Consider the following 27,807-nt stretch of genomic DNA (forward strand, 5'->3'; position numbering starts at 1 on the left):
TATCTGCTTGCTGGCCAAGGAGGAGCCTGGGCTATTCTAGGACAGGAATGCTGCACTGTTATCAGTGATGGGTTTGAAGTCCAACAGTCAGGAATCACCTCGATGGAAAGAGCAGTAGAAGAGTGGCAGAAAGAAGAAAATTCTCCTTGCTGGGATTGGCTTCGTGGCTGCCAAACTGGAGGCTGCTGCGAAATGCATTTGTGGCAGTCACTGTCATCACTGCAGTGTGAGCACTTGGTGTGTTATGATTCCATGTTAGAGCTGTTGTGACACTTTGTGCTGGGAAATGGAGCACTGAGATTTGTCCAAAAAGAGACACAGACACAGTCTCACGAAGAAAGGGGGATTTGATAACTAACAGAGAATAGCAACTAATGAGGCATGTTTTAAAAGGAATGTGAATTATAGCTCTGAGTGATGACCTTGAGCAGCACTTAATTGGAGAACAAGAGGTGATGCCTTTATGCCTAATAGCTAAATCTAAGACTCCATTATTAGAAGAATTGTTATGAAGGTTGCAGTTCATCTCTAGGTCAAAGCACTGAGTGAAGTTCCAAGGCCTGAACACCAGGCCTGACTGAGGCCTGAACAACAGGCCCTGGGCCAAAGCTGACCTCCTGATGAACCTTCCAACCAAATGTTATATTTGTATCCCACTCATTAACTCATTAAAGTACAAAGTACTATTAACAATATGTTCTATGTACCTGTGTGTAGGTTACGGGCGGGTTCGGTCGGGACGGAGACGGATGGAGAGATCTCTATAGGCAGGTCTTGGGACACAGTCGGTTTATTGTAAAGGGCGTGGGTATTGGGGCACTGCTCAGAGCTGCTAGACTCAGCTCTGAGCAGGCCCAAGAGAGTAAGCAGGTGAGAGAGAGAGAGAGGGTGTAAGAGCAAGAGTGGAAGTAAGAGTAGAAGTGGAAGAGAGGAATAGAGAATGTCTGAAGTCCTGGTTACAATACAATAAATCATCTTCTGTACTGAATATTCTAATTGTCAGTAACCAATCTAATACAAGATACAAATCCTATAGCATTTACATACAGCCTATAAGAGTTCTTATATTACCATAAAGTGTTACATCTTAACTTCTAAAAACTACTCTTTGGACCCCTTCTGCTGAGCTAGTAGGGTCTGCTCTGACCCTTGGACCTGTTTGCAAGCAGAGGGTATTGTTCCATCAAGAGGGGATTATCTTCAGTGGCCATACCATTGTTTTCTAGTTGTTCAGTAACTAAGACCTGGTATTTCAAAAGTGGCTTTCATTTTGATGTTGCCTGTAGTTTTCATATTCCCAAAATCTTTTGTCAGGCAATCATATTTCCAAGGTTTTCCTGTTCCATCTTCCCCAACATCTCCCCCTTTTCGATGGACAATTAAGATATTAGACATAGTCCTACTCGTCATTTTTTGCACACACTGAAGTATACAAGGTACTGCTACTAAAACTATAATTATTACTACTAGAATAATCAAGCCTATTTTACAGAGTTCCCTTAGCCAAGGTGCAAAGCTCCAACCATCAAACAAACTGTCTAGCCAAGACGGGTTATCTGTTGTAATTTGGTTAGCTAGGTCCCTTAGGTTTTGTAACTGTTTGTGAATGGAAACAGAATGATCGGATAAGTTCATACAGCATAATCCTTCAAAATCTTCACAGCCATGTCCATGTGCTAATAAAAGATAATCAATGGCAGCTCTATTTTGTAAAGTGGCATGTCTGACTGCCTCTTCATCGGTTAACAAATCACTGATCATAGTAGAGGTGGCATTTACCTCCTTGCTGAGCCAACATCCCAACTTGTTTAACTGTTTTAGTGCAATTGAGGAACTTAACTGAGGAAGAAAAATGCTCGCAACAATTGATTTTTCAGAGTTCCAAGGGTGAAAGTCACTATCACAGTCGCTCTCATACTGATGTCCCCAGGAAGATCTAATCTTTCTGTTTTTCTTTTTGATTACTTCTTTGACACTGGGAGCAATAATTGTAAGTTGTCCCAGAGCACAAGGGCCACCATCTATTTTTGAAGGTATACCTTGCCAGGCTCTGTCTCCACAGATGAGCCAAATTCCTCTAGGGAATCGAATAGGAAGTTTGTTGAAACGATCTGCATGAGGTTCATCATATATAAGAAGCTTAGCTTGGTTGCACCAAGAAGTTACATTGCTATAAGCTGGGTGATATGGGGTAACGTTTAAATGAGGACCGTTTTCTCCTAGAAAGTGAAAGAAATAGCAGGTATCCATAGTTAATGAGCCTAGGATTTCTAGCTCTTGAAGGTCAGATTTATCAATTTTAGAATTATCAATATAAGTTTGGTGTTTATGGCTGGTAGTTGGAGAAATGTGATCATCATATGGCCAATATTTATCAAAAGTAACATTATCAAAACCTTCTGGTAGAGGTATTCCAACTAAACAGGTTGAAAAAGGTTTGTCAGGGCTTGTGTCAGATAGACAGATGGTATCGGAGCCTGCAGATTTGGCTAAAGCAACCCAAACATTTGTCTTTGGTTGATTTACAGGTAAAGCTTCACTACAAAAACAAAAACATAAGAATAAAAGCAACATGCACGCGCGCAAATGAGAAAACTCCATTATTTTCTTGAGCTGTTTTTGGCAGATCGCTTTCTTCTGGTGATTCTGCGCGCTTCAGGTTTGGGTGCTTGCTTCCTGGCTTCCACTTGCAGGGTCACTGGCTGGTGTGGAGGCGTCGGCAGGTTTTGATGTGTGGTATGGCTTCACGTTTTTTGCTGGAACCCACTTGAGCTCTCCACCTGTGGAAACACATGCAAACCCCTTTCCCCATGTTATAAGATTGTATGGTCCTTCTATTTTTCCTGATTCCAGATTCTTGATTAAAACTAGGGGGTGCTCTTTCAGTTTTGCTTTTTTGTTGTTTAAGAAGTGTCTATAGATGGGGGGGTCAGGCTCTTCTGCAGAGCTATTCAAAAAATTATAAACATACAAAGCCTTATTCAACCTCCTTTGAGGTGTATCCTGGGCTTCTCCCCCTTTCTGTTGATCTAAAATGCGTTTTAGAGTTTGATGTGTTCTTTCTATTATTCCTTGACTTGTGGGGGAGTAGGGAATGCCAAATGTATGGCGGACACCCCAGTCATTTAAGAATGCAGCTAATTCTTGTGAAACATACGAAGGACCGTTATCAGTTTTAATTTCTTGTGGGATACCCAAATAGGAAAAAGCTTGTGAAAAATGATGGCAAACATGCTTAGCTGTCTCTCCTGTATGCACAGAAGCGAAGACTGCATTTGAGAATGTATCGACAGAGACATGGATATTTTTAAATTTTCCAAAAGAGGGGTACTTAGTGACATCTATTTGCCATTTCTGTAAGCTCTCCAACCCCCGTGGGTTGGTGGCTCCTGAGGAGGGGATAGGTTGAACAAGCTGGCAGTTTGGGCATGCTCGTACAATATTTTGAGCTTGCTCTAGGGTAATGTGAAAATCTCGTTTGATTGCCTGTGCATTTTGGTGAAAGAACGCATGACTTAATTTGGCTTGTTCAATAGTGTTAGGCAAGGTAGTTGCAGCAAACACCGAGGTAGGATTTTCGATGTCTGCTGCAACTTCTCCATCAGATGCTGCTGATGCCAATGCATCAGCTCGTGCGTTTCCTTCTGCCATAAATCCTGGAAGACCAGAATGAGCTCTAATGTGGCAAACGAAATAAGGGTTAGTTCTGTGTGATAAAATTTGGTAGAGACAGGTGAGCCAAAGACATAATTTGTCGTTGTTCACATCCTTTAAAACTGATCCTTCAATCCTCTTAATAATACCAGCAACATATGCTGAGTCAGTGATTAGGTTGAAAGGTTCTGGAAAGAGCTGAAAAGCTCTTACAACAGCCGCCAATTCAACAATTTGAGGAGAACCTTCAACTTTTTGAACATCTTGCTCCCAGACTTGAGTATCTTTATTTTGCCATATGACCACAGAATTGTGTGTCCGCCCTGACCCATCAGTGAAGATAGTGACCGCATCTAGAGGCTCTTCACTGATTAGGGGTTTTTCTTTGTAGCACAATTTAGCTTTGATTAATCCGTGTGCTGGGTAATGAATAGAGCAAACGCCTGGAAAATCGAGCAAGGCATACATCAAGTCTTCTGATTTTTGCATTGCCCAATCGAAATAAGATTTAATCATGGGCAAATAAATAATTGCAAATTCGCAACCTGCTATTGAAAGAAGCCTTGCTCTGCCTTTGATGATGATTTGAGACATCATTTCTAAAGGTGTGAGGATTGTCTTTGGCGACCTGTAAGGGAGAAAAACCCATTCAATTATCAACAGCGGTTCTATTTGAGAGGCATCCCATTGAAAAATGAGGCCGTATAGTCTCAACTTTTCTCCTAAAACTGCAAGGAAAAAGGGTTTGTTAGGAATACAGCGATGTGCCTGCCTGTTTTGTAGAGCATTAGTAATTTTTTCCAGGGCCTTGCAGGCTTCAGGAGTGAGAGATTTAGGGGATCTAATGTCACTGTCTCCTCTCAATAAATTGAAGAGTGGAGCAAGTTCATCATTAGTGATTCCTAGCACAGGCCTGACCCAATTGATTTCTCCTAAGAGCCGATGCAAGTCCTGCAAGGTACGAACATCAGTTCGAATTTGTATTTTTTGAGGTGTAATAGACTGTTCTGTTAGTTTCCATCCTAGATATTTCCAGGGAGCAGTCTCTTGTATTTTTGATTCAGAGATCACCAGCCCAGCCTTTCTGATTTCAGCAACAACACTGTTACGAGTTTCTTCCATTTGTTTTTGTGTTGACGCTGCGATGAGCAAATCATCCATGTAGTGGAGAATAACTGATTGAGGGAATTGCTCACGGACTGGGGACAAAGTACGGGCTACAAAATGTTGGCAAATAGTCGGTGAGTTCTTCATGCCTTGAGGCAAGACTAGCCAATGATACCTTTGAAGCGGCTCTTGCAGGTTTGTACTTGGAACGGAAAAGGCAAAACGAGGAGCATCGTCTGGATGCAGTGGGATGTTGAAGAAACAGTCTTTTAGATCGATAATTACAAGCGGCCAATTTCTTGGGATCATGGAAAGGTTGGGCAGGCCAGGTTGGAGAGGGCCCATGTCTTCAATTACTGCATTGATTTTTCTGAGATCATGTAGCAATCGCCACGTGTCAGAAGTTTTCTTATGGATTACAAACACAGGTGAGTTCCAGGGACTGTTAGTAGGTTTAATGTGGCCTTTTTGCAGTTGTTCAGCCACTAGTTTTTTGAGGGCACTCAGCTTATGATCTGGCAGGGACCACTGGTCGACCCAGAGAGGGGTGTCAGTTTTCCAGGTCAGTTTTAAAGTACTGAGTGCTTTAGTGGCCCCTATGAAAAATCCAGTTCAATTTTGGCTCCCCATTCAGAGAGCAAATCTCTTCCCCACACTGTGATGGGTTTTTGCACTACATAGGGACGGATCAATGCCTTTTTCCCTTGTGGTCCTGTAATACTGATGACAGATTCGCTCCGCAGCCATGGAGTGACACCTCCAATGCCTGTGAGAGCGCCTGGGGGGGTTATTAATTTCCAATCTGTCGGCCAATGATAATAAGAGATAACAGAAACATCTGCCCCCGTATCAATCATCCCCTTGATGTTAACTTGAATCCCACCATTTGACAATTCACAGGTTAACATTGGTTGTTGTTGACTTATGTGTTGAACCCATAGAACCTCAGGACTTTCAGGAGCAACTGAGAAACGGCGCGGTGGTATTTGTTCCGCAGTTCCCATGGGCAGTGCTATGGCAATAGCTATAGGGGTTCTAGGTGGGATATACAATGGGGGATGGCAGGCATTTGCTAGCACTAGCAGTTCTTCATTGCAGCTAGCAGATATTACACAAGGCAAAACTAGCAGTCCCAGGATGTTATTTCTCTCTTTACCAACAACCAAAAAGTCTTGTCTAGTTTGTGAAGCACCTGTAATTCTTGTTGAAATATAGTCATAACCATTATCCTTTAAAAAGGCTGTTGGCTTGGAGGTTGCCAAGGTGCACTGGGACCCTGGGGGTAGCAGGCCTGGGTCATTACTTGGGATTGCGCTGATGGTGAAGCGAAGTGGTTCTGAGTCGGGGTATTCATAAATTTTACCTTGGGTGTTTGGGGTGCCACTACTTGTTTCGTCACGCGATGGCATTGCGCGCTCGTATTGGAGTTTTTTGGACTGTGTTTTCCACTTGTATCTTGTCTGGATCGACACTGCCAGGCAAAATGCTTTCCCTTCTTGCAGATAGGGCAGCGATCTGGTGCTTGTGCACCCTTTTTGAGTTCTGGGCAGTTCTTCATGATATGGCCGGGTTTTTTACAGAAATAGCAAGGTCCTGAAGTTACAGCAGCTTGCATAACAGTCATGGTGTTGCCTTGTTGCTGGAGGTTTAGATGCAAGGCAGCCAGGATTTCAGTAAGTTTTTGGTCTCGTGCTTCTGCTTGTGCTGCCTGTGCAGCTGTTTGTACTGTTTGAGCTGTCAGAGCCCTCTCAATTTTTTCTCCTAGAGCTTTTCCAAGTTCATTTGCTTGTATAGTTGCCACCTGCTGTGGACCTCCTATTTTGTTACAGGCATCAATCATCTCAGGCACTGTGGGTCTTTCTTTTCCCAAAGTTTTGATAACTTTTTTACATTCCGCATTGGCATTATTTTCAATAATGTCCCGTATCATTATTGGGCGAGCTATGTCGTCGTTGCATTGCCGTTCTGCTGCTTGGATGACCCGGTCCACAAATGTGGTGAATGGTTCAGACAACTCTTGGCTAATGAGATTATAGGCTTTCTCAAAACTTCCTGCAGGCTGAATTTGCAAGAAGGCTTTGCGAGCCATCTTTTTGATGTCATCTAATGCTGTTTTGGGTAAATTTATTTGATTGTCATTTTGATCATCAGGATGGTCACCAGTCAGCTTAGATATGACAAGGGTACGAAGGTCTGCGTCAGTACTTTGTTTTTAAGTGGCTAGTACCCCTGCAAGCAGTCTCTTCCATTTGAGTTCCCATAGCATATATTGTGAGTCTGTGAGAATTATACTAGCAAGATTTTTACAGTCATTTGGTATAAGTGTATGTCCTTCTAGGGTACTTTTCAGCAGTTGCTTAAAGTATGGAGAGCAGATACCACTGTCCTTTATTGCTTTCCGCAATTCTTTAATCTCATGGTGTGGGATAGCTTGCCATGTTCTGGGACCACCAGCTTGCTGGCTGAATAGTACAGGCATAGCTAAAGGATTTAGATTTTCCTCTTTGCAAATTTGGCGTCTGATTTCATGCCAGTCTGTAAATTGAAAATTATTGAAACATTTTTGGGGGTTGTCTGCTTTTGGGATTAATGCAGGCGAATCTTCAGGGTTTAGTGTCTCTTTCTGAGTTGGGAAGTCTGTCCCAAACACAGGGGGGACACCAGAGCTGTTTGGGTTGGTTCTGGGAAGCGGTGCTGTGGTTGGAGAAGTTCGAGCGGACTGATACCACTGGTCCGGGAGTTGCAGCAATTGCGCATGCGTATGTTGCAACGATTGCGCATGCGCGTGTTGCGTCATCAGGTCCGCGCGGCAGGATGTAATGGCCGCAGCCCGCGTGGCGGATGGTTCAGGCGGAGCGGGAGATGGCAGGACTGCAGAACCAGGGGCTGGGGCTGCGGTCGCGGCGTGCTGCTGCTGGAAGCTTGTAGGCTGGGCTGGGGTGGGTGGTGGCGGAGCGGCGGTGCCGGGAGGCGGAGCTGGAGCAGGGGCAGGCACGGAGGAGACTGCAGACCTCCGTGCAGGCAGCGCGGCACCAGGACCAAGTGGCTCGTGGAGCTGGGGCGCTCCCAGCGCAAGCGGTGGTGTGCCGGGATCGGGGAACGGCACAGAAACGGCGGCAGGGGCGGGAGTAGATACAGGCGTCTGTGCTGCCATGGGGCTGGGCGACCGCTCGGGGCGTGCTGTGTGCGCTTGAACGGCAGGGTGGGGGGGTAGGGTTCCTGCAGTAACAGGGGGTGCCGGAGACAGCAGCGCGGCCGTGGCCGGCGCTCTGGGCACCAGTGTTTCGGGAGCGGCAGGGGACTGTGAAGACGCAGCAGCGGCGGACGCGGATGGAACAATGGCTATCATCAGCGCCGTGTGGGGGGGGGGGACCTGGGGGGCTGGAAGAAGGGTCGCCGCTTGGCTTTGGGGGGGGCCGGTTATGATGGCAGCCATGGCCATAACCGGCGCGGCTGGGGGAGGGGTAACACCCGTAGGTAGCAGGGGGGTAGGCGCTGGCCGCGCAGGGGTACCGCCGGGGGGTGGGGCCAGGATGATGCCAGCAGCGGGGGGTGGGGCAGCAGTGACGGCAGCAGGGGGGGGTGGAGCCGCGGTGACGGAACCGGGGGGGGGGGCACGGGGGGGCAGGGGCAAGGGGCGGGGCCGCGGAGACGCTGGCACTGAGGGCGGGGGCCGCGGGGGCCGCGGGGAGGAACGGGATGGCGGGAGGGGCTGTAGGGTTCGGTGGGGTGGCTGGGGCCGGGGTAACGGGCGCGGGGGCCGCAAGCGCGGGGGGCGGGGCGGCGCGCGTCAGCCGGACCGCGGGTACCGGAGCCACGGGGTCCGGCGGAGGGGCAGGGGCCATGCTCCGCTGCGGGCTCGCGACGGCAAGGGGCGGACTCGCAGCCGGAGCTGGGCCCGGCGGGGTGACTGCTGCGGGCGGCGCCACCGCAGCAAACAGCTCTACCAGCGCTCTGCAAGCTGGGAGCAGCTGTGCAGCGGCCATATCCCGGTACGAAATATTATTAAAGAGTTTAACTCCAACTGTGTCCCAAAAGTCTCTTGTAAAGACGGCTGAACGGTCAGCATTTGGGAAGTTCAGTCGGGTCCATTCTAGAAGATTTTTTAGCTCATGTTTAGGCAACTGACTTGGACCAGAACTTATAAGTAAATGCTTAAGTTGCTTATAGAGATCTCTGTCATGGGCAGAGTGGGTTTGTCCCATTTTTTAGACCAGTATGATACTCACTTAGGTGATGTCGCAGGAGCAGCGTCCTTAGTCAGATGTCTGTCGTGGGGAGATGGCCAGTCACTCCACTCAGCACTCAGGACGCCGCTTTTCGGTCCTTTCCCAGAGCTCCGGTTTCAGGCGTCGCTTGGCAACGGCTTTCCGTGCTCAGGACCTCACAGGTGGGTCCGCACTGCGAGCTCCAGTGCGGGCGGTGCTGAGCACTACTCGCCTGTGCTCGGGGCGTGCGGCAGATTTCCCTCCGCAGAGCTCCAGTCAGCACTGCTTAGCAGCGTGTCCGTGCTCGAGGGGTGATACGGCAGACCTCCTCTAAGAGCTCCAGGGAGCCGCTGCGCAGCAGTGGCGGCCCGTGCTCGAGGACTGACAGGCAAGTCCCTCCAAGAGCTCCAGGTAAACCCCGTGCTCGAAGGCTGCCTCAGCAGAATTACAGAGCTCCAGCTATTACGATGCGCAGCATCGGTATGCCGTGCTCACGACAAGTTCTAGGTGGCTATAACTGGTCTTTTAGTTACCGTCCATGGAGAAGAGTCCTACAGATGGAGAAAGCTGAACAGGGCGTTCAATCACGTTGTGCGCCAGACTGCAGGTGCTGGGTGTGGGTTCGGCAATCACGATGGGCGCCAGACTGTAGGTTACGGGCGGGTTCGGTCGGGACGGAGACGGATGGAGAGATCTCTATAGGCAGGTCTTGGGACACAGTCGGTTTATTGTAAAGGGCGTGGGTATTGGGGCACTGCTCAGAGCTGCTAGACTCAGCTCTGAGCAGGCCCAAGAGAGTAAGCAGGTGAGAGAGAGAGAGAGGGTGTAAGAGCAAGAGTAGGAAGTAAGAGTAGAAGTGGAAGAGAGGAATAGAGAATGTCTGAAGTCCTGGTTACAATACAATAAATCATCTTCTGTACTGAATATTCTAATTGTCAGTAACCAATCTAATACAAGATACAAATCCTATAGCATTTACATACAGCCTATAAGAGTTCTTATATTACCATAAAGTGTTACATCTTAACTTCTAAAAACTACTCTTTGGACCCCTTCTGCTGAGCTAGTAGGGTCTGCTCTGACCCTTGGACCTGTTTGCAAGCAGAGGGTATTGTTCCATCAAGAGGGGATTATCTTCAGTGGCCATACCATTGTTTTCTAGTTGTTCAGTAACTAAGACCTGGTATTTCAAAAGTGGCTTTCATTTTGATGTTGCCTGTAGTTTTCATATTCCCAAAATCTTTTGTCAGGCAATCATATTTCCAAGGTTTTCCTGTTCCATCTTCCCCAACACCTGTGCATTGGTGAAACACAGATTTACCTTTCTGTATTTAGAAACCGGACAAGGACACCTCTGGCCTTGTTTGGGGCTGTATGGTCAAAGTCAGCTCCCTTGGCTCCTCCTTGAGCCCTGGGCAGGCTTAGGAGGAAGCCAAGAGGAGGATGAAAGCAGATGTTCCTGCACTGGAAGTGCTGTCAGTTTGTTTCTCCAGCACTGTCAAAGCTGGGCCCTCTCCCAGCGGGGTTGGAGCCTCAGCTGTGGCTGGAGGCACTGCAGGAATTCCCAGTGTCCGGGAGTGGCTCTCCAGTCCCTGGCTGGGACAGCTTCCCCCAGCTGATGGGTGGCTCTGGGTGATGGTAAAGTCTGAGGGGAACTGGGGCTGGACTTTGGTTAATCACTGCAGGCAATCTTTGGCACTGATGATTGGGGGCATTGCTGAGCTGCTCCTGCTGTGATTCTTTGCTAATGATTATGTGCTTTGCTGAGCTTATGCTTTTGTGACTTTTTGCAGATTTGCATTTTATAAATTACACAATTCCTTCAGTTGGTGTCTGTGTCTTTGATGCTGACCCTGCCCACCAGCAAAACAGGGCCCTGTCCTGCCTGAGTGTTACCTGGGAAGACAAAAACCCTCACTCGGAATGTCCCCCCTTCCTCCTTGTTCCCCCCACTTTATACACTGGCCATGATGTCCTGTGGTCTGGGATATGCCTGGGGTCAGTTGGGGTCACCTGTCCTGGCTGTGACCCCTGCCAAGCTCCCCCGCTCCCCCAGCCCCTCGCCAGCGTGGCCGGACAAGGGGCAGGAAAGGCCTTGGCTCTGTGCAAGCTGAGCAAGAACAAAACCATCTCAGTGTGAGCAACGCTGTGCTCAGCACAGAGCCAAACACAGCCCCAGGAAAAGGCCTGGCAAGGAAATTCCCTCTGCCCCAGCCCACAGCAGCACCCCATGGCCACCCACCATCACCACGGCTCCACGGGTTCCTTTCCATGCCCCCGGTCCTGGCCACGGGACCTTGGGCTGGTGGCCACGGCAGCCGCCTGTGGCCCAGGGCTCCGTGCCCGTGTCCATGGCAGCAGTGCCCGGCCACGGGCCCTGAGTGCAGGTGACCGTGCCAATGCCCATGGCAGCGGGGCCAAGCGTTGGTGTCCGTGGCACCAAAGTGAGGAACGGGTCCCTGTGGCCGCTGCCGTGGCACCTGAGGGCATCAGCGAGTGTCACTGCAATTGTAGCTGGCACCAGCCCCGGCACCGCTCTGTCCTGAGGGCTGCCATGGCAGCCGAGGGCAGCCACAGCTCTGCGGGCAAGTGGCCACGGAGCCTGACTGCAGCAATGGGTCCTGGGGGGGTTTCCAAGGGAACTGGAACTGCTGAGGGTTGCCATGGCATCCAACCCCCTGGGATGTCACACAGCCACCCTGGGATGTCACACAGCCACTCAGTGATGTCATAATCCACTCTATGATGTCAGACCTCTGCCCTGTGATATCACAGCCTTATCTGCAATGTCACAGCTCACTCTGTGATGTCATAGCCACTCTGTGATGTCACAGCACCCATCTATGATGTCACAGTCCTCTCTGTGATATCACACAGCTGCTCTGTGATGTCACAGCTGACTCTATAATGTCATACAGCCACCCTGTGATGTCATAGCCTCTTCTGGGACAAACCAGCCCTACCTGTGACATCACACCAATACCCTGTGATGTCACAGCCCACTCTGTGATGTCACACAGCCCCTTTCTGACATCACAGCTGCTCTGTGGGTCTGTGACACAGGCACAGAGGTGTTACCAAAACTTCAGTGAAACAAAACCTCCTCAGCACCAGTGCAGCACGAAGCAGCAGCATTCTTTATTGGGCCGGATGCACGAGGGGAGAGCCCCTCCCAAAGTCGTGTGTGCCGAGTTCAGGAATGTTCCTGTTTGCAGACTGTGTTTCACACACACATTCCCAGATTGTCCCACAAGAAACACACACACGATCATCATTGCCCCAAAATCATTGCAGATTTCCCCCACCCCTTTGCACATCCGTTCTTCTGCCCTGGGGGTCTCTTTGGGGGTCCCTGGTGGTCGCTGACCCCAAAGCCAGCCCTGACTGCCCGGTGCACTGGTGGAAGTTGGCACACCTGGGCTGGTTGCTGCCTACAGAATCAGCCTTGTGTGGTTCCATGGCCAGTGGCTTTTGGAGAAGAAGCATTGTATGAACTCACCAGGTGCAAACGGTTTTTCATCTGGCAAATCTCCCCCCCTTGGAGGGTTGTGAAGCTTCTCTTCCCTTCAAGCCTTCCTAAGCCTCACTCTGCTCCTTTACTCACAGCCCACGAGTTCCTCAGCTGCTTTCACAACCATGTTCTTTACACAGCTCAAAGCAAGTGTCATAAGCACAAGTATTGCTCTGATCCCAGTTAGACTTTGCAAAAGTGACAGCAACCATCAGTCAGGGAAAATCCAAGCCCTCTAAATATTTTATCCAACCAGTTACTGTCTAACCCTCCCCTTAATTCCCTGCTGGATGCAGCAACCGATTTTATCCTCTCTCCCTGATCATCCAATCCAGCATCCCATTTGGAATGTGCACACAACACATTGTGTTGCTGTTTCAGTTCAAGAATCCACATACTCCCTGTCCATGTAGCAGCAATAGGGCTAAAGCTTTAATCAGTCCCTTGAGAGCCTTGGTCATTAACGACAGTTCATTAATGCTTCAAGGTACTTCTGTTTTTTCTAAGGTACTTTCCTTTTTCCACACTTGAGTCTCTGAGCGGTTTGTGCACTCATGGTCTCCAATCCTCTGCTTTAATCAGTCCCTTGAGAGCTTTGTACTGACACATATGTATTGGCAGCCACTGCAGAATTCCCTGCAGCCACCCCAGCAAAGGGGGAACCTTTGGTGCCCGGCCAGGCCGTGCCATGCCCAGCTCTGGCAGCATCCCCCTGGCTCTGGACTCACCTGCACACTGGCCGTGGAGCGTGTCTTTGGAGAAGGTGCCAGAATCAAAGGCCATCATCTTCAGCTGCCGCTGGCCAGCTCCAGGAAGAGGTTGTGGTCCTTGAGCTCGTCCTTGGTGGCTCCAGCAGCAGCAGCCCCACCTGCTACAGCTTCTCCAGGGGCTCCTTCTCCTTCCCTGGGGCCACACCAGGCTCTCAGGGTTCTGCCCAGGGCCCCAGCCATCAATGAACCAGACAAGCAAAACCAGGGGGGATGGTGGCCACCAGTGCTTGCCAGAGCAGGCCTCCAGCTCAGCTGCAGCCCAAGAGCTGCGTGTTCCCTTCTGATGCTCCTTGCTCACAGCTACAGGCAGGACAAAAGAGTCTGCTTTGCTTTGCCACTGATTGCCAAGAGATGGGTGGGGCTGTTACCTGCCAGGCCCCTGGATCACACTGTGCCCGTGGGGCTCTGCCATCCTCTAGGGCACATGAACACCCTGCAGCCAAGGCTCACTGAAGAGCTCTTCCAAGGACGGCCTGGCCAAGGGCTGCATGGACAAGCACCTCTTCAGAACATCCTGGCACTCTGGGCAGAGAAAGCAGAAACCACCAGGCAGCTGCAGAAGGATCCCGCCCGCTTTGCCCCCCGTTCCCGTGCCCAGGCCTTGCTGGCTGTGCCCAGAGCTGTGCCTAAACTTGCCCATGGATTCTGTGCTTTGGAGGGCAGCAGGAGAGCAGGACATGTGCCACCTGCCCAGAGCTGCCACAGCAGGATGCTCCTGAGACCGCTGCTGCCTCCCAGCACTGCTATTCCCCCCGTGCCGCAGAGATGAGGGATCCACACAAAAGGAACCAGACCAGGAGCCGACACTTTCATTGCCTGCCAGAAATGGGTCTCATTTTGCTCTGCATTCCTTTCCTAGCAGGTGTTATCTATTAAGAATCAGAGAAAAAAGAAAAGAACCAGAAGAAGTATGAGAGAGAAAAACAAAACCCAAATGTGGAGTGAAAAGTCTTCTGCAACTTTGGATTCAGAGGGAATTGATATTTTTTAAAAGAGAACTCAGTTATTTACCTTTGTTTTTGTTTCATTCAGTACTTACATTGTTTTCACTCCTTCCTTCCTTCCTTCCTTCCTTCCTTCCTTCCTTCCTTCCTTCCTTCCTTCCTTCCTTCCTTCCTTCCTTCCTTCCTTCCTTCCTTCCTTCCTTCCTTCCTTCCTTCCTTCCTTCCTTCCTTCCTTCCTTCCTTCCTTCCTTCCTTCCTTCCTTCCTTCCTTCCTTCCTTCCTTCCTTCCTTCCTTCCTTCCTTCCTTCCTTCCTTCCTTCCTTCCTTCCTTCCTTCCTTCCTTCCTTCCTTCCTTCCTTCCTTCCTTCCTTCCTTCCTTCCTTCCTTCCTTCCTTCCTTCCTTCCTTCCTTCCTTCCTTCCTTCCTTCCTTCCTTCCTTCCTTCCTTCCTTCCTTCCTTCCTTCCTTCCTTCCGAATTCCTTCCTTCCGAATTCCTTCCTTCCTTCCGAATTCCTTCCTTCCGAATTCCTTCCTTCCGAATTCCTTCCTTCCTTCCGAATTCCTTCCTTCCGAATTCCTTCCTTCCTTCCTTCCTTCCTTCCTTCCTTCCTTCCTTCCTTCCTTCCTTCCTTCCTTCCTTCCTTCCTTCCTTCCTTCCTTCCTTCCTTCCTTCCTTCCTTCCTTCCTTCCTTCCTTCCTTCCTTCCTTCCTTCCTTCCTTCCTTCCTTCCTTCCTTCCTTCCTTCCTTCCTTCCTTCCTTCCTTCCTTCCTTCCTTCCTTCCTTCCTTCCTTCCTTCCTCCCTCCCTCCTTCCTTCCTTTCCTTCCCTCCCTCCTTCCCTCCCTCCCAAGCTGCTTCTCACCCCATTGAAGTGGTGCAAAGCAGCAGGATCCCCTCCCAGTTGCGGTCCTCTCACCCTCCCAAAAATATGGGGGATTTCACCACAGCCCCCCAACTTGCGGGGAGTTTATGGCACCTTCCCCAAATTCACTGCAACCTCCCAGAAGCCCCCTAGAGGCCCCTAAATTGTCAAAAAGCAGCAGGAGCCTCCCCAAATGCAGCTCCTGCTTTCCCTCCCTGGAGTGCCCCACTCCAAGTGCCCAAACCACCCCATCCCTCCCAAACTTCATCCCACCCCAACAATGCCACCCCCATGCCAAGCCAGGCCATGCCATGCCATGCCATGCCATGCCATCCCATCCCATCCCATCCCATCCCATCCCACCCCTCCTGGACCCCAATTCCCCTTCTGTGCTTCCTGACTCCCCACAGCCGGGCCTTGGGGCTGACGGATTGAGTTTATTGGAGGCCTCCCAAATTCTATCCAAGGATTGCTCGCAGACAAAAACTGCCAAGACAAACAGGTCTGGCTGGCCTTGGCCTCCTGGGGGCCACCTCTCATCTGCCTTCAAAACATTGGGGCTCCACCCTTTCCCTACAATGGAAAAGAACCGTCCTTCCTGTCCAGGCGCCCAAGGTCAAAATTGGGGTTCCACCTCCCAAATTCCCAATATCCAAGAGCTGCTCCCAGACAAACCTGCCAGGACAGACAGATGTGGCCGGCCTTGGCCTCTGGTGGCTGTGTCTCATCTGCCCCTGAAACCCTGGGGCTCGGTGCTGCCCTTCCTCTGGGGACCACTGTGACCCTGCGTGGCCTCGTGGAACCCAGGGGCCGTTGTGACCCTGCAGGGCTGGTGGCACCAAGGGGACCATTGTGACCCTGTGGCGTTCCATGGAACCAAGGGGCCACTGTGGCACTGCTGGGCCCAAAGAACCGAGGGGCCTTTGTGACTCTGCAGGGCCCACGGAACCAAGGGAACATGGAACAGCTCTGGCTCCCTTGGGCTCCTGGGGCCGCCTGGCAGCTCCGGCTGACCTTGGCATGGCCAGAGCTGCTTCTCACCTGCCCTGGAGTGCTGGGGCTCCGTGCTTTCCTTCCTATGGAACAGAACTGTCCTTCTCTTCCAGGGGCCCAGGAGCATCCCGCTCTGGCAGCTCTGGGCAGGTGGCACATGTCCTGCTCTCCTGCTGCCCTCCAAAGCACAGAATGCATGGGCAAGTTTAGGCACAGCTCTGGGCACAGCCAGCATGGCCTGGGCACGGGAACGGGGGGCAAAGCGGGCGGGATCCTTCTGCAGCTGCCTGGTGGTTTCTGCTTTCTCTGCCCAGAGTGCCAGGATGTTCTGAAGAGGTGCTTGTCCATGCAGCCCTTGGCCAGGCCGTCCTTGGAAGAGCTCTTCAGTGAGCCTTGGCTGCAGGGTGTTCATGTGCCCTAGAGGATGGCAGAGCCCCACGGGCACAGTGTGATCCAGGGGCCTGGCAGGTAACAGCCCCACCCATCTCTTGGCAATCAGTGGCAAAGCAAAGCAGACTATTTTGTCCTGCCTGTAGCTCTGAGCAGGGAGCATCAGAAGGGAACACGCAGCTCTTGGGCTGCAGCTGAGCTGGAGGCCTGCTCTGGCAAGCACTGGTGGCCACCATCCCCCCTGGTTTTGCTTGTCTGGTTCATTGATGGCTGGGGCCCTGGGCAGAACCCTGAGAGCCTGGTGTGGCCCCCAGGGAAGGAGAAGGAGCCCCTGGAGAAGCTGTAGCAGGTGGGGCTGCTGCTGCTGGAGCCACCAAGGACGAGCTCAAGGACCACAACCTCTTCCTGGAGCTGGCCAGCGGCAGCTGAAGATGATGGCCTTTGATTCTGGCACCTTCTCCAAAGACACGCTCCACGGCCAGTGTGCAGGTGAGTCCAGAGCCAGGGGGATGCTGCCAGAGCTGGGCATGGCACGGCCTGGCCGGGCACCAAAGGTTGCCCCTTTGCTGGGGTGGCTGCAGGGAATTCTGCAGTGGCTGCCAATACATATGTGTCAGTACAAAGCTCTCAAGGGTCTGATTAAAGCAGAGGATTGGAGACCATGAGTGCACAAACCGCTCAGAGACTCAAGTGTGGAAAAAGGAAAGTACCTTAGAAAAAACAGAAGTACCTTGAAGCATTAATGAACTGTCGTTAATGACCAAGGCTCTCAAGGGACTGATTAAAGCTTTAGCCCTATTGCTGCTACATGGACAGGGAGTATGTGGATTCTTGGACTGAAACAGCATCACTTGTTGTGTGCACATTCCAAATGGGATGCTGGATTGGATGATCAGGGAGAGAGGATAAAATCGGTTGCTGCATCCAGCAGGGAATTAAGCGGAGGGTTAGACAGTAACTGGTTGGATAAAATATTTAGAGGGCTTGGATTTTCCCTGACTGATGGTTGCTGTCACTTTTGCAAAGTCTAACTGGGATCAGAGCAATACTTGTGCTTATGACACTTGCTTTGAGCTATGTAAAGAACATGGTTGTGAAAGCAGCTGAGGAACTCGTGGGCTGTGAGTAAAGGAGCAGAGTGAGGCTTAGGAAGGCTTGAAGGGAAGAGAAGCTTCACAACCCTCCAAGGGGGGGAGATTTGCCAGATGAAAAACCGTTTGCACCTGCTGGGTTCATACAATGCTTCTTCTCCAAAAGCCACTGGCCATGGAACCACACAAGGCTGATTCTGTAGGCAGCAACCAGCCCAGGTGTGCCAACTTTCACCAGTGCACCGGGCAGTCAGGGCTGGCTTTGGGGTCAGCGACCACCAGGGACCCCCAAAGAGACCCCCAGGGCAGAAGAACGGATGTGCAAAGGGGGGGGGGGAAATCTGCAATGATTTTGGGGCAATGATGATCGTGTGTGTGTTTCTTGTGGGACAATCTGGGAATGTGTGTGTGAAACACAGTCTGCAAACAGGAACATTCCTGAACTTGGCACACATGACTTTGAGAGGGGCTCTCCCCTCGTGCATCCGGCCCAATAAAGAATGCTGCTGCTTCGTGCTGCGCTGGTGCTGAGGAGGTTTTGTTTCACTGAAGTTTTGGTAACACCTCTGTGCCTGTGTCACAGACCCACAGAGCAGCTGTGATGTCAGAAAGGGGCTGTGTGACATCACAGAGTGGGCTGTGACATCACAGGGTGGCTGTATGACATTATAGAGTCAGCTGTGACATCACAGAGCAGCTGTGTGGTATCACAGAGAGGACTGTGACATCACAGATGGGTGCTGTGACATCACAGAGTGAGCTGTGACATTGCAGATAAGGCTGTGATATCACAGGGCAGAGGTCTGACATCATAGAGTGGATTATGACATCACTGAGTGGCTGTGTGACATCCCAGGGTGGCTGTGTGACATCCCAGGGGGTTGGATGCCATGGCAACCCTCAGCAGTTCCAGTTCCCTCGGAAACCCCCCCAGGACCCATTGCTGCAGTCAGGCTCCGTGGCCACTTGCCCGCAGAGCTTTGGCTGCCCTCGGCTGCCATGGCAGCCCTCAGGACAGAGCGGTGCCGGGGCTGGTGCCAGCTACAATTGCAGTGACACTCGCTGATGCCCTCAGGTGCCACGGCAGCGGCCACAGGGACCCGTTCCTCACTTTGGTGCCACGGACACCAACGCTTGGCCCCGCTGCCATGGGCATTGGCACGGTCACCTGCACTCAGGGCCCGTGGCCGGGCACTGCTGCCATGGACATGGGCACGGAGCCCTGGGCCACAGGCGGCTGCCGTGGCCACCAGCCCAAGGTCCCGTGGCCAGGGCCAGGGGCATGGAAAGGAACCCGTGGAGCCGTGGTGATGGTGGGTGGCCATGGGGTGCTGCTGAGGGCTGGGGCAGAGGGAATTTCCTTGCCAGGCCTTTCTCTGGGGCTGTGTTTGGCTCTGTGCTGAGCACAGCGTTGCTCACACTGAGATGGTTTTGTTCTTGCTCAGCTTGCACAGAGCCAAGGCCTTTCCTGCCCCTTGTCCGGCCACGCTGGCGAGGGGCTGGGGGAGCGGGGGAGCTTGGCAGGGGTCACAGCCAGGACAGGTGACCCCAACTGACCCCAGGCATATCCCAGACCACAGGACATCATGGCCAGTGTATAAAGTGGGGGGACAAGGAGGAAGGGGGGACATTCCGAGTGAGGGTTTTTGTCTTCCCAGGTAACAGGCAGGACAGGGCCCTGTTTTGCTGGTGGGCAGGGTCAGCACCAAAGACACAGACACCAAGTGAAGGAATTGTGTAATTTATAAAATGCAAATCTGCAAAAAGTCACAAAAGCATAAGCTCAGCAAAGCACATAATCATTAGCAAAGAATCACAGCAGGAGCAGCTCAGCAATGCCCCCAATCATCAGTGCCAAAGATTGCCTGCAGTGATTAACCAAGATCCAGCCCCAGTTCCCCTCAGACTTTACCATCACCCAGAGCCACCCATCAGCTGGGGGAAGCTGTCCCAGCCAGGGACTGGAGAGCCACTCCCGGACACTGGGAATTCCTGCAGCTGCCTCCAGCCACAGCTGAGGCTCCAACCCCGCTGGGAGAGGGCCCAGCTTTGACAGTGCTGGAGAAACAAACTGACAGCACTTCCAGTGCGGGAACATCTGCTTTCATCCTCCTCTTGGCTTCCTCCTAAGCCTGCCCAGGGCTCAAGGAGGAGCCAAGGCAGCTGACTTTGACCATACAGCCCCAAACAAGGCCAGATGTGGGATTTCATGGCCTTGTCCGGCTTCTAAACACAGAAAGGTCAATACATGTTTCACTAATGAGTGGATACATCTATCACAGCGCTAATGATCATGCATATTTTGGTAATGAGCAGATACAAAGATAACCTTTGGTTGGAAGGTTCATCCAGAGGTCACCTTTGGCTCAGGGCCTCTTGTTCAGGCCTCAGTCAGGCCTCTTGTCCAGGCCTTGGCACTTCAGGGATGTGGTTTAGTGCTGGGCTTGACAGTGATGGGTTAATGGTTGGACTCGATGAGCTCCGAGGTCTTTTCCAACAGGAAGGATTCTGTAATTCCAGGATTCTGTCTGCTGCATTCAGCCAGGTCCATGGCACCAGCATGACTTTGCCCCAAAGTCTCCTCTTGCTCAGCTCTTGTGGCCTAAGGCTTCAGCTCCTTCAGCTCCTGGTGCTGAGCTGCTCATGCTGAACGAGACGACTCGGAGAGAAGAATACAGCTCATCCAATTCCTTCTGGGACACGGAGAGGGGAGGCTGTGAAAACAGGAGCATTGTTTGCTGTGGCCTCCTCTGTGCCCTTCATGCCTTTCAGTGCTTTGAAACAGCCAAGAGCTTTCTCCAAGAGTGCAATGAAGCAGCTGTTCCTGCTCCCAGTCTGTGCCCTTGACTGCTTTTGTCCCTCTTGCTGTGCCCTCTGTGCCCCCGGGGCTCGGTGGCTGCTGCCCAGGGCTGTGGCACTGGCACAGCTCCAGTGCTCGAGACCCTCCTTTCTCTGCCCTTGGAGCTGCCTGCTCACAGCAGCCTTTTCCATCTGCAAGCTCCACATGGACAGGGAGTGCCCACCTCTGCTCCTTGCACACCCTCCAGGAGCCCAAGGCTGCCATCTCCACTCCCTGCTGGCACTCAGGGCTCCCAGGTGCCCCAGGCTGCTGTGACACCGCTGCCAACGGGAGGGAACAGCGGCAGGGGCTGTGCTGAAAGTCAGCTCCATTTGCTGCTGCTGCTGCTGCTGCTGTGGGGGTCATTTGTCCAGCCCTGCCCCAGAGTCAGGGATCAGATCCAGGCCCTGCTGCTGCTCCCTCGGGATCAGGCACACTTTGGGTGTTGCTGTCAGTGCCAGCAGGAGCGGGCGCTGGAGCAGCGGGTGCTGACAGTGCCCCAAGCCCCGAGGCCCGAGGGCTCCCTGGGCTGCGGGGCTGGCAGGGAGCTGCCCCTTGTTCTCCCTGTGCCTCACGCAAAGCTGGGCCGCTCACAAGTGGGGCAGCACAGCAAACAGGGAGCCTGCGAGTCTCTGCCAGCCCTGTCTGCTCAGAGATTGGGCCTTGGAGCTGCAGGGGGACAAAGGCAGCTGCTTCTGCTCCCTCTGCGTGGCCCCGTATTCAGCAGTGCTGCTCCATCATTAAGGATGTGTTTTCTGTTTAAATTAATAGAAAAACAAAAAAGAAAAAACCCAGAAGATATTATGAAACATAAAACCAAAACCCAAATGTGGAGTGAAAAATCTTTTGTAACTCTGGATTAAGAGGTAACTGATCTTTTCAAAAAGACAACTCAGGTATTTGTAAATATGCTGATGGCATTGATCCATCTTACTGACCTCAGCAGTCCTTTTTTAAAGATTTTGGGCTTTGTTTCCAACATTGTTATTTTAAACTGTGGTTGAAGCAATAGGAAATTGATTGTGCCCTGCCAGCTCCGAGCAGGACTGGCAATCTAAACTCTGTCCCACCCCAACTCATGGAGAAGATGCCCTTCCTTCTCACCCTGCCAATGAGCTGCACATTCCCTCTGAAATTGTCAGGGGGTTCTTAAAGATGCCAAGTCCCACTCAGGGCTTTTTGCTCTGGTTTGGCACTGGAGAAGGACAATTCTTCATCCATCAGCTCCAGACTGCACTGCCTCAGGAACACGGCCCACTCGCCAGGTTGGGCCCACTCGTGGCACTTCCAGAGGAGGAAGAAAGTGCAATGGCACAATTCCAGCGCAAAAGGAAGGAAGAGTGGGACAGACAGAACACCCTGTGCAGATCCAGGCATTCAGCTGGGACTGTGCAGAGTTTGGGTTCTTGCCAGTGGGATGTGTGTCCCTGACTGCAATCTCTTGGCCTGCACGAGAGTCTCACTCACCTGCAAAAGCAGAAAGCTCCGTCGCTGTGCTCGCAAGGGGCTCGTCTGATGCAAAGCTGTCAGAGCCCTGTGAGGGGAGAGCGGGCCCAGCCGTGCCCGGGGCTGAGCCCCAGCAGAGCCCTGGCAGCGCCTGGAGCAGCCTCAGCATCCGCAGAGCCCGGCTGCAAGGAGAGAAAGCAGAACCCGCCCGTCAGCTGAAGCCTCCTGTCCCCTTGTCCCAGCCGCCCGCAGTGCCCAGGCCGTGCTGGCCGTGCTCAGAGCTGGGCCCAAAGCTGCCCAGCATTGCTGCCTTTGGGAGCAGAGCAGCAGGGCAGGACATGTGCCCAGCCTGCAGCCAGCCATGGCACATCCACCTCCTCAGCAGCTGCCCAGAGCCCAAAAGCAGCTTGGCAGCCACTGCAGAATTCCCTGCGGCCGCCCCAGCAAAGGGGGAACCTTTGGTGCCCGGCCAGGCCGTGCCATGCCCAGCTCTGGCAGCATCCCCCTGGCTCTGGACTCACCTGCACACTGGCCGTGGAGCGTGTCTTTGGAGAAGGTGCCAGAATCAAAGGCCATCATCTTCAGCTGCCGCTGGCCAGCTCCAGGAAGAGGTTTTGGTCCTTGAGCTCGTCCTTGGTGGCTCCAGCAGCAGCAGCCCCACCTGCTACAGCTTCTCCAGGGGCTCCTTCTCCTTCCCTGGGGCCACACCAGGCTCTCAGGGTTCTGCCCAGGGCCCCAGCCATCAGTGAACCACACAGGCAAAACCAGGGGGGATGGTGGCCACCAGTGCTTGCCAGAGCAGGCCTCCAGCTCAGCTGCAGCCCAAGAGCTGCGTGTTCCCTTCTGATGCTCCCTGCTCACAGCTACAGGCAGGACAAAAGAGTCTGCTTTGCTTTGCCACTGATTGCCAAGAGATGGGTGGGGCTGTTACCTGCCAGGCCCCTGGATCACACTGTGCCCGTGGGGCTCTGCCATCCTCTAGGGCACATGAACACCCTGCAGCCAAGGCTCACTGAAGAGCTCTTCCAAGGACGGCCTGGCCAAGGGCTGCATGGACAAGCACCTCTTCAGAACATCCTGGCACTCTGGGCAGAGAAAGCAGAAACCACCAGGCAGCTGCAGAAGGATCCCGCCCGCTTTGCCCCCCGTTCCCGTGCCCAGGCCATGCTGGCTGTGCCCAGAGCTGTGCCTAAACTTGCCCATGCATTCTGTGCTTTGGAGGGCAGCAGGAGAGCAGGACATGTGCCACCTCCTCAGAGCTGCCAGAGCGGGATGCTCCTGAGCCCGCTGCTGCCTCCCAGCACTGCTATTCCCCCCGTGCCGCAGAGATGAGGGATCCACCTGGAGACAGCCGTCGTGGGAACAGGATCCGCCCCCAGATGATCTCCTGGCCCCTCCTGAACGGGTGCTTCCCCACCACCAGGTGGTACAGCAGGAGGCCCAGGGACCAGATCGTCGCTGCCTCGCCGTGGTAGCGTTGGTGGTGGATCCACTCGGGTGGGCTGTACAACAGGGTTCCTGTGGAGCACAGACCGAGTCCATCAGGGGATGCTGCTGCTCCCAGAGCCTCGCCCCAGCATCCCTGGGCACACAGGGGCTGCACCAGTGGCACACGGGGTGACCCGCTGCCCTCTCGCCTGCACCTGTGACTTGTGTACAAACTGGTGTTGGAAAAGAGGCCACTGGTGTTGGAAAAGGGCAGCGGAAGCCCTGGGGAGGCCCAACCATGACATGCAAATGAAAAACCCACCCAGTGGTGGGGAAAACCCACTCTCCTCCCTGCCTGCAGTGCCCCAAAAAACATCAATAAGCCAAGGCAAACAAGGGCAGCAGGAAGCAGTCCAGGCCCTTCCTCACCTGCACACCAAACCGGCCGGTGCATGGGGTCTGACCCCCCTCTCTGCTACCCCCATGGGGGATTTTGTTGGGCTGGCTGCCCCCGCTCCAGCCCCAGCCCAGGGCAGAGTGGGTGCTGAAGGCTGACGGCAGGGTTGGGAACTGGCCCCCTCCCAGCCCCACCCAAAAGCAACTTGGCTCAAGAATTAATCCCATCCTGGGAACAATGAGGGGAAGCCCCGGTGCCACACCCAGGCTGCGCCATGAGATGCCCAGGAGCATCCCCTGGGAGGGCTCACCTGCAAATTGGGTGTAGGCTGTGTCCTGGAGGAAGGTGCCGCAGCCAAAGTCGATCAGTTTCAGCTGCCCGGTGGCCAGGTCGAGCAGGATGTTCTCGGGCTTGATGTCCCGGTGCAGGACCCCGCAGCTGGTGCAGTGCCGCACGGCCTCCAGCACCTGGCCGAACAGCCCCCGCGCCTCCTCCTCGGGCACGAACCTCCGCTCCGCCAGCAAACCCGACAGGTCCTGACACCGCTCCGGACGCTCCAGCACCAGCAAGAAGCTGCTGGGCAGCTCAACCCACTCCAGGAGCCGGATGACACCACGGAACCCAGTGGACACCTTGTCCAGCAGCACGATCTCCAGGGGCGCACGGGCGCCGTCGGGCTGCGGGAGGAGCACGGTGCCGTCAGTGGGGCTGAGGCCGTGCCAGGGCTCTGGGACCCCTCACCCAGCCCGGGACACTCTGCGCCCCCCGCTCAGCCCCCGCCCGCTCTCCCTCCGGGGCTCCCGGCGGCTCCCAACCCGCCGGGCCCCGGCTCCTCGCCGCCCGCCACGCCCCGGCTCTGCCGCTGGCCCCGCTCACTCACCAGCTCGCCCCAGTGCCGGACGCGGTCCCGCGGCACGCATTTGATGGCCACCTGCGAGCAAGGGGCAGCAGCGGGCTGAGCTCACCGCCCGCCCCGCTGCGCCCCGGCCTTCTCCTCCTCCGTCCTCCTCCTCCTCCTCCTCCTGCACCCTCCTGCTCCTCCTCCTCCGCCGGCCCCGCCACTCACCGGGGCGCCGTCCGCGAGCCGCGTGCCCGAGAAGACGCTGCCGAAGCCGCCGCTGCCCAGCAGCGAACCCAGCCGGTACCGCTCCTGCAGGGCCTCCTGCGCCTTGCCTGCGGGCGACACGCGGCCGTCAGCGCTCGGCCCGGGGCCAGACACGGCCCCAGACCACCCCCCGACCGCCCCGGCCCGGGCATCCCCATCCGAACGGGACACCGGCGGCTCGGGGCCGGCGGCCGCGCTGCCGAGCGGCGGAGCTCGGGCCGGGGAAGCCGCAGCGGAGGCGGCGGGAGCGGCCGCGCCCCGTGTGTCCTCCGCGGGCCCCGGGAGGAGCCGGGGCCGGAGCCGAGGCCGGAGCCGGGGCCGGAGCCGGACCCCGCGTCGGGGCCGGGGCCAGGCTCGGGACAGGCGGAGCCAAAGGGTGGAGATGCTGCCCCAGCCCCGGGCACTGATGCCCGCCCGGCAGCGCCACAGCCAGGACGGCGAGAGCCGGGCGGAGGCGAGACCGCGGCGGGACGCCCGGGGCCGGGGAGGGGGCGGCCCCGCCCGGGGCCGGGGGCGGGCCTGGGGCATGGCCCGGCCCGGCAGGGGGAGGGGGAGAGACCGGGAGAGGACGGGGACACCGGGAAAGGAGGGGGCCACCGGGAAAGGGACACCGAGAGAGGAGGGGGACACCGGGAAGGGGAGGCGCGGGGAAGGTGCGGAACAGAGGGAGAGGAGGAGCAAGAGCAAGAAACGGAGAGTGTAGAGTCGCTTGCGATTTCGCTGCCGCCGCTGCCGCCGCTGCCGCTGCAACTGAAGCGGCGGGGCCGTTTGTCCGTGTGTCCGAGTGTCCGCGTGTCCGCGTGTCCGAGTGTCCGTTCCCCGCTCTCCCCACGCTCCCCACGGCCGAGCCCCGCTCGCTCCGGGGGCAGCCCCTGAGTCTGTGCAAACACGGGAACTTTGCCGTGTCCAGCCCGGATCCAGAGTCCTGGCTCCTGCACGGTGGCAGAGGAATCCCCTCGGCTGCTGCTGTGCCTTGTCCCTGCTGAGGGTCAGACACTGCCGGGCCACATTCCCTGCCTGTAGAATTCGTGCCCCACCCAAGCTCTGCACTTTTGTCTCCAGCATTGCTTTCCAATAAAAACAGGGGAAGGCAAACTGTGTGCAGCTCACTGGTATTTCAGAGTGTCTCAAACTCGCTAAGGCACACATCTTAGAGGTGAGATCCATTTGGAATTCATGGCATGGAGAAGCAGTGCAACATGAAAAAGGGGAGCACAGAAATAGAGAGGAAAACACCTCGGATTGTTTCTTTCCATTTTCATTTCACTTCTGGAAAGCTGTTTCAGTTTTCTGGGAATCTTCTCTGCAGTCCTGTCTGCTCTTTTCAAGAATCTCTCCTGGGAGAATGAGGTGCAGCTCCTGTCACAAGATGTGCCACCAACTGCAGCTTCTCTTGCCTTCCCACACTGTGAGTGCAGCACGACTGCTGCAGCAAAGCAGGACAAATGTTGGGAGAAGTTTACAAATTGTCCTTTCTTTTCCCTGTGGGCTGGGCAGTTGTGCCATTGGTGAGGTTTTCATTGTGGCTGTTCTAACCTAAGAAATCAGGAGGTGGAACCAGGAATTCTTAGGCACTGCAACCCTGGCTGAACTCAGAGAAAGAATCCCCAGAGCCTGCAGCCAGAAATGGAGAGGTGTGTCATAATCATTCCCACATCTCCATGGACATCTGGAAAGTGATCTAGAACATGAAAATGGGCTGACAGAGGTACTTTGTTTCTGTGTTCAGTTTAGATCAGTCTACATCTGTTGCACTGGTATAAATCAAGAGCACAATCAGTTCATGCAAGCTGGACCTCTCAGACACTGAAATAATCTGAAAAGGAGAAATGCAGGGAATGATTTTGTGAACTTTGTCTTGAAGAAGGGTGATTTTTTCTAATAATTTCTAATCCATTTCCTCTGCTTTTATCCTTCCTAACAAGGCCATTTGCATCCCAGATCAAATGAGAAGCCTGAGCTTGTGGAAGTGCCTGAAAGATGCCCTGTTCTTCTGCAGGGACACTCAGGCTGTAAGAGGAGCCGAGCCCTTTCTTGGGAAGCCTCCTCCCAGCTGGAATTTGTTCGGTGCTGGGAGAGCAGGAGGGGGAGAGCGATGGGATGGGCGCTGTGTGGGAGGAGCAGGAGGTTTGGGCCGCAGGACGTTCCCTCTGCGCCGCTGCCCCGCAATTGGCGGCCGTGCCCAGGGCTCCAGGCTTCTGAGCATTTCAATCTCTGCTAATCATGATGCCTGTGACAAAAATACTGAGTTCACTGTCACGAAAGCAGCGTGGGTAGTGCTGATCGAAAGAGGCAATTGCGGTTTTCTGATAAAATTCAGGTGGCAACCAGAAGAGGGGCAAGAGCAGCCGTGATCTCCAGTTCCCAAGGCAAAGGCAACAACAGCGCCGTGCTGTCAGCTCAGGGGGAGTAAAACGGTGCTGAGAGCAGCGCTGGAAGCCGATCCTTCCTTTCTCTGAAGGCTGGCTCAGGGCAGCACAGCCGGGCCCTGAGGAATCGGGGCTGTTTGGGGGTGATGGTTGCTCTGCTCCAGAATTCACCTGGAAAAAGCCCTTGGGAAGCCGAGGCGGGAGCGGGCGGGAAGGGCCGGCGCTGCTGCTGCTGCTCGTGCTCGGGAGCCCCGGCCGGGCCGGGCCGGCGCCCGCTGCGCTGCGGCTCCTGCTGCTGCCAGAGCCGGGCGGGACTCGGGGACAGGGAACGGGCCCGGGGGACAGCAAAGGCTCGGGGGCTGCAGGGATGTTCGCGCTCGGGCCAGCGCCGGCACAGAGCTTCGGCCTCGGCATTAACCCCGAGGGAACCGCTGGGGAAAGGCTCCGGTTCAGCCTTTCTGTGCTCGTTGCTGTGAAGTGCCCGAAATAAAAGGAGAACAAGCGGGGCCTGACCCCTTCTCCTTGGGAGGAGCCCCGTGCCTGGGGCCGTGAGGGGCTGAGAGGGGCTGAGAGGGGCTGAGAGGGGCTGTGAGGGGCTGAGAGGGGCTGAGAGGGGCTGAGAGGGGCTGTGAGGGGCTGTGAGGGGCTGTGAGGGGCTGAGAGGGGCTGTGAGGGGCTGAGAGGGGCCTGTGAG

At 54.2% G+C, this 27,807-nt stretch overlaps 1 protein-coding gene and 1 long non-coding RNA gene across 6 annotated transcripts; one reads left to right on the forward strand and one right to left on the reverse strand.

Annotated features, from left to right (window-relative positions):
- The first annotated feature begins 12,142 nt into the window (after positions 1 to 12,142).
- Positions 12,143 to 21,842, forward strand: LOC116438678. Its single transcript, XR_004237875.1, has 3 exons — positions 12,143 to 12,153; positions 18,082 to 18,086; positions 21,542 to 21,842. It is a non-coding gene; the product is annotated as an uncharacterized LOC116438678 (long non-coding RNA).
- LOC116438676 (serine/threonine-protein kinase pim-1-like) lies at positions 19,255 to 27,371 on the reverse strand. 5 transcript variants are annotated; one of them, XR_004237874.1, is made up of 7 exons: positions 24,706 to 25,287; positions 24,520 to 24,570; positions 23,950 to 24,316; positions 23,156 to 23,332; positions 22,336 to 22,510; positions 21,836 to 21,996; positions 19,255 to 20,243 (listed from the first exon to the last, which is right to left on the reverse strand). XR_004237874.1 is itself a non-coding variant. In XM_032097669.1 (6 exons), exons 1-5 carry the CDS (start codon positions 25,909 to 25,911, stop codon positions 22,793 to 22,795), a joined length of 1,908 nt encoding a protein of 635 aa, XP_031953560.1. In that variant the 5' UTR covers positions 25,912 to 27,371; the 3' UTR covers positions 22,469 to 22,510; positions 22,746 to 22,792. The 5 variants fall into 5 exon arrangements, 4 of the variants coding, with proteins under 4 accessions (XP_031953562.1, XP_031953560.1, XP_031953561.1 ...); XM_032097669.1 differs by lacking the exons at positions 19,255 to 20,243; positions 21,836 to 21,996 and adding an exon at positions 22,746 to 22,899 and having other exon boundaries at positions 22,469 to 22,510; positions 24,706 to 27,371; XM_032097670.1 differs by lacking the exons at positions 19,255 to 20,243; positions 21,836 to 21,996 and adding an exon at positions 22,746 to 22,899 and having other exon boundaries at positions 22,485 to 22,537; positions 24,706 to 27,371.
- Between the last annotated feature and the right edge of the window lie 436 nt (positions 27,372 to 27,807).

The sequence above is a fragment of the Corvus moneduloides genome, unplaced genomic scaffold, assembly GCF_009650955.1.
Source record: "Corvus moneduloides isolate bCorMon1 unplaced genomic scaffold, bCorMon1.pri SUPER_scaffold_79_arrow_ctg1, whole genome shotgun sequence".
NCBI lineage: Eukaryota > Metazoa > Chordata > Aves > Passeriformes > Corvidae > Corvus > Corvus moneduloides.

Coding starts and splice junctions, on each gene's coding strand:
- LOC116438676 (XM_032097669.1), bottom strand. CDS start 25,911: ATGGATCTCACCTCTAAGATGTGTGCCTTAGCGAGTTTGAGACACTCT. Junction 23,333..23,949: donor AGCCTACACCCAATTTGCAG/GTGAGCCCTCCC, acceptor TGTGCTCCACAG/GAACCCTGTTGTACAGCCCA. Junction 22,900..23,155: donor CCCACGACGGCTGTCTCCAG/GTGGATCCCTCA, acceptor TTCTCTGCCCAG/AGTGCCAGGATGTTCTGAAG.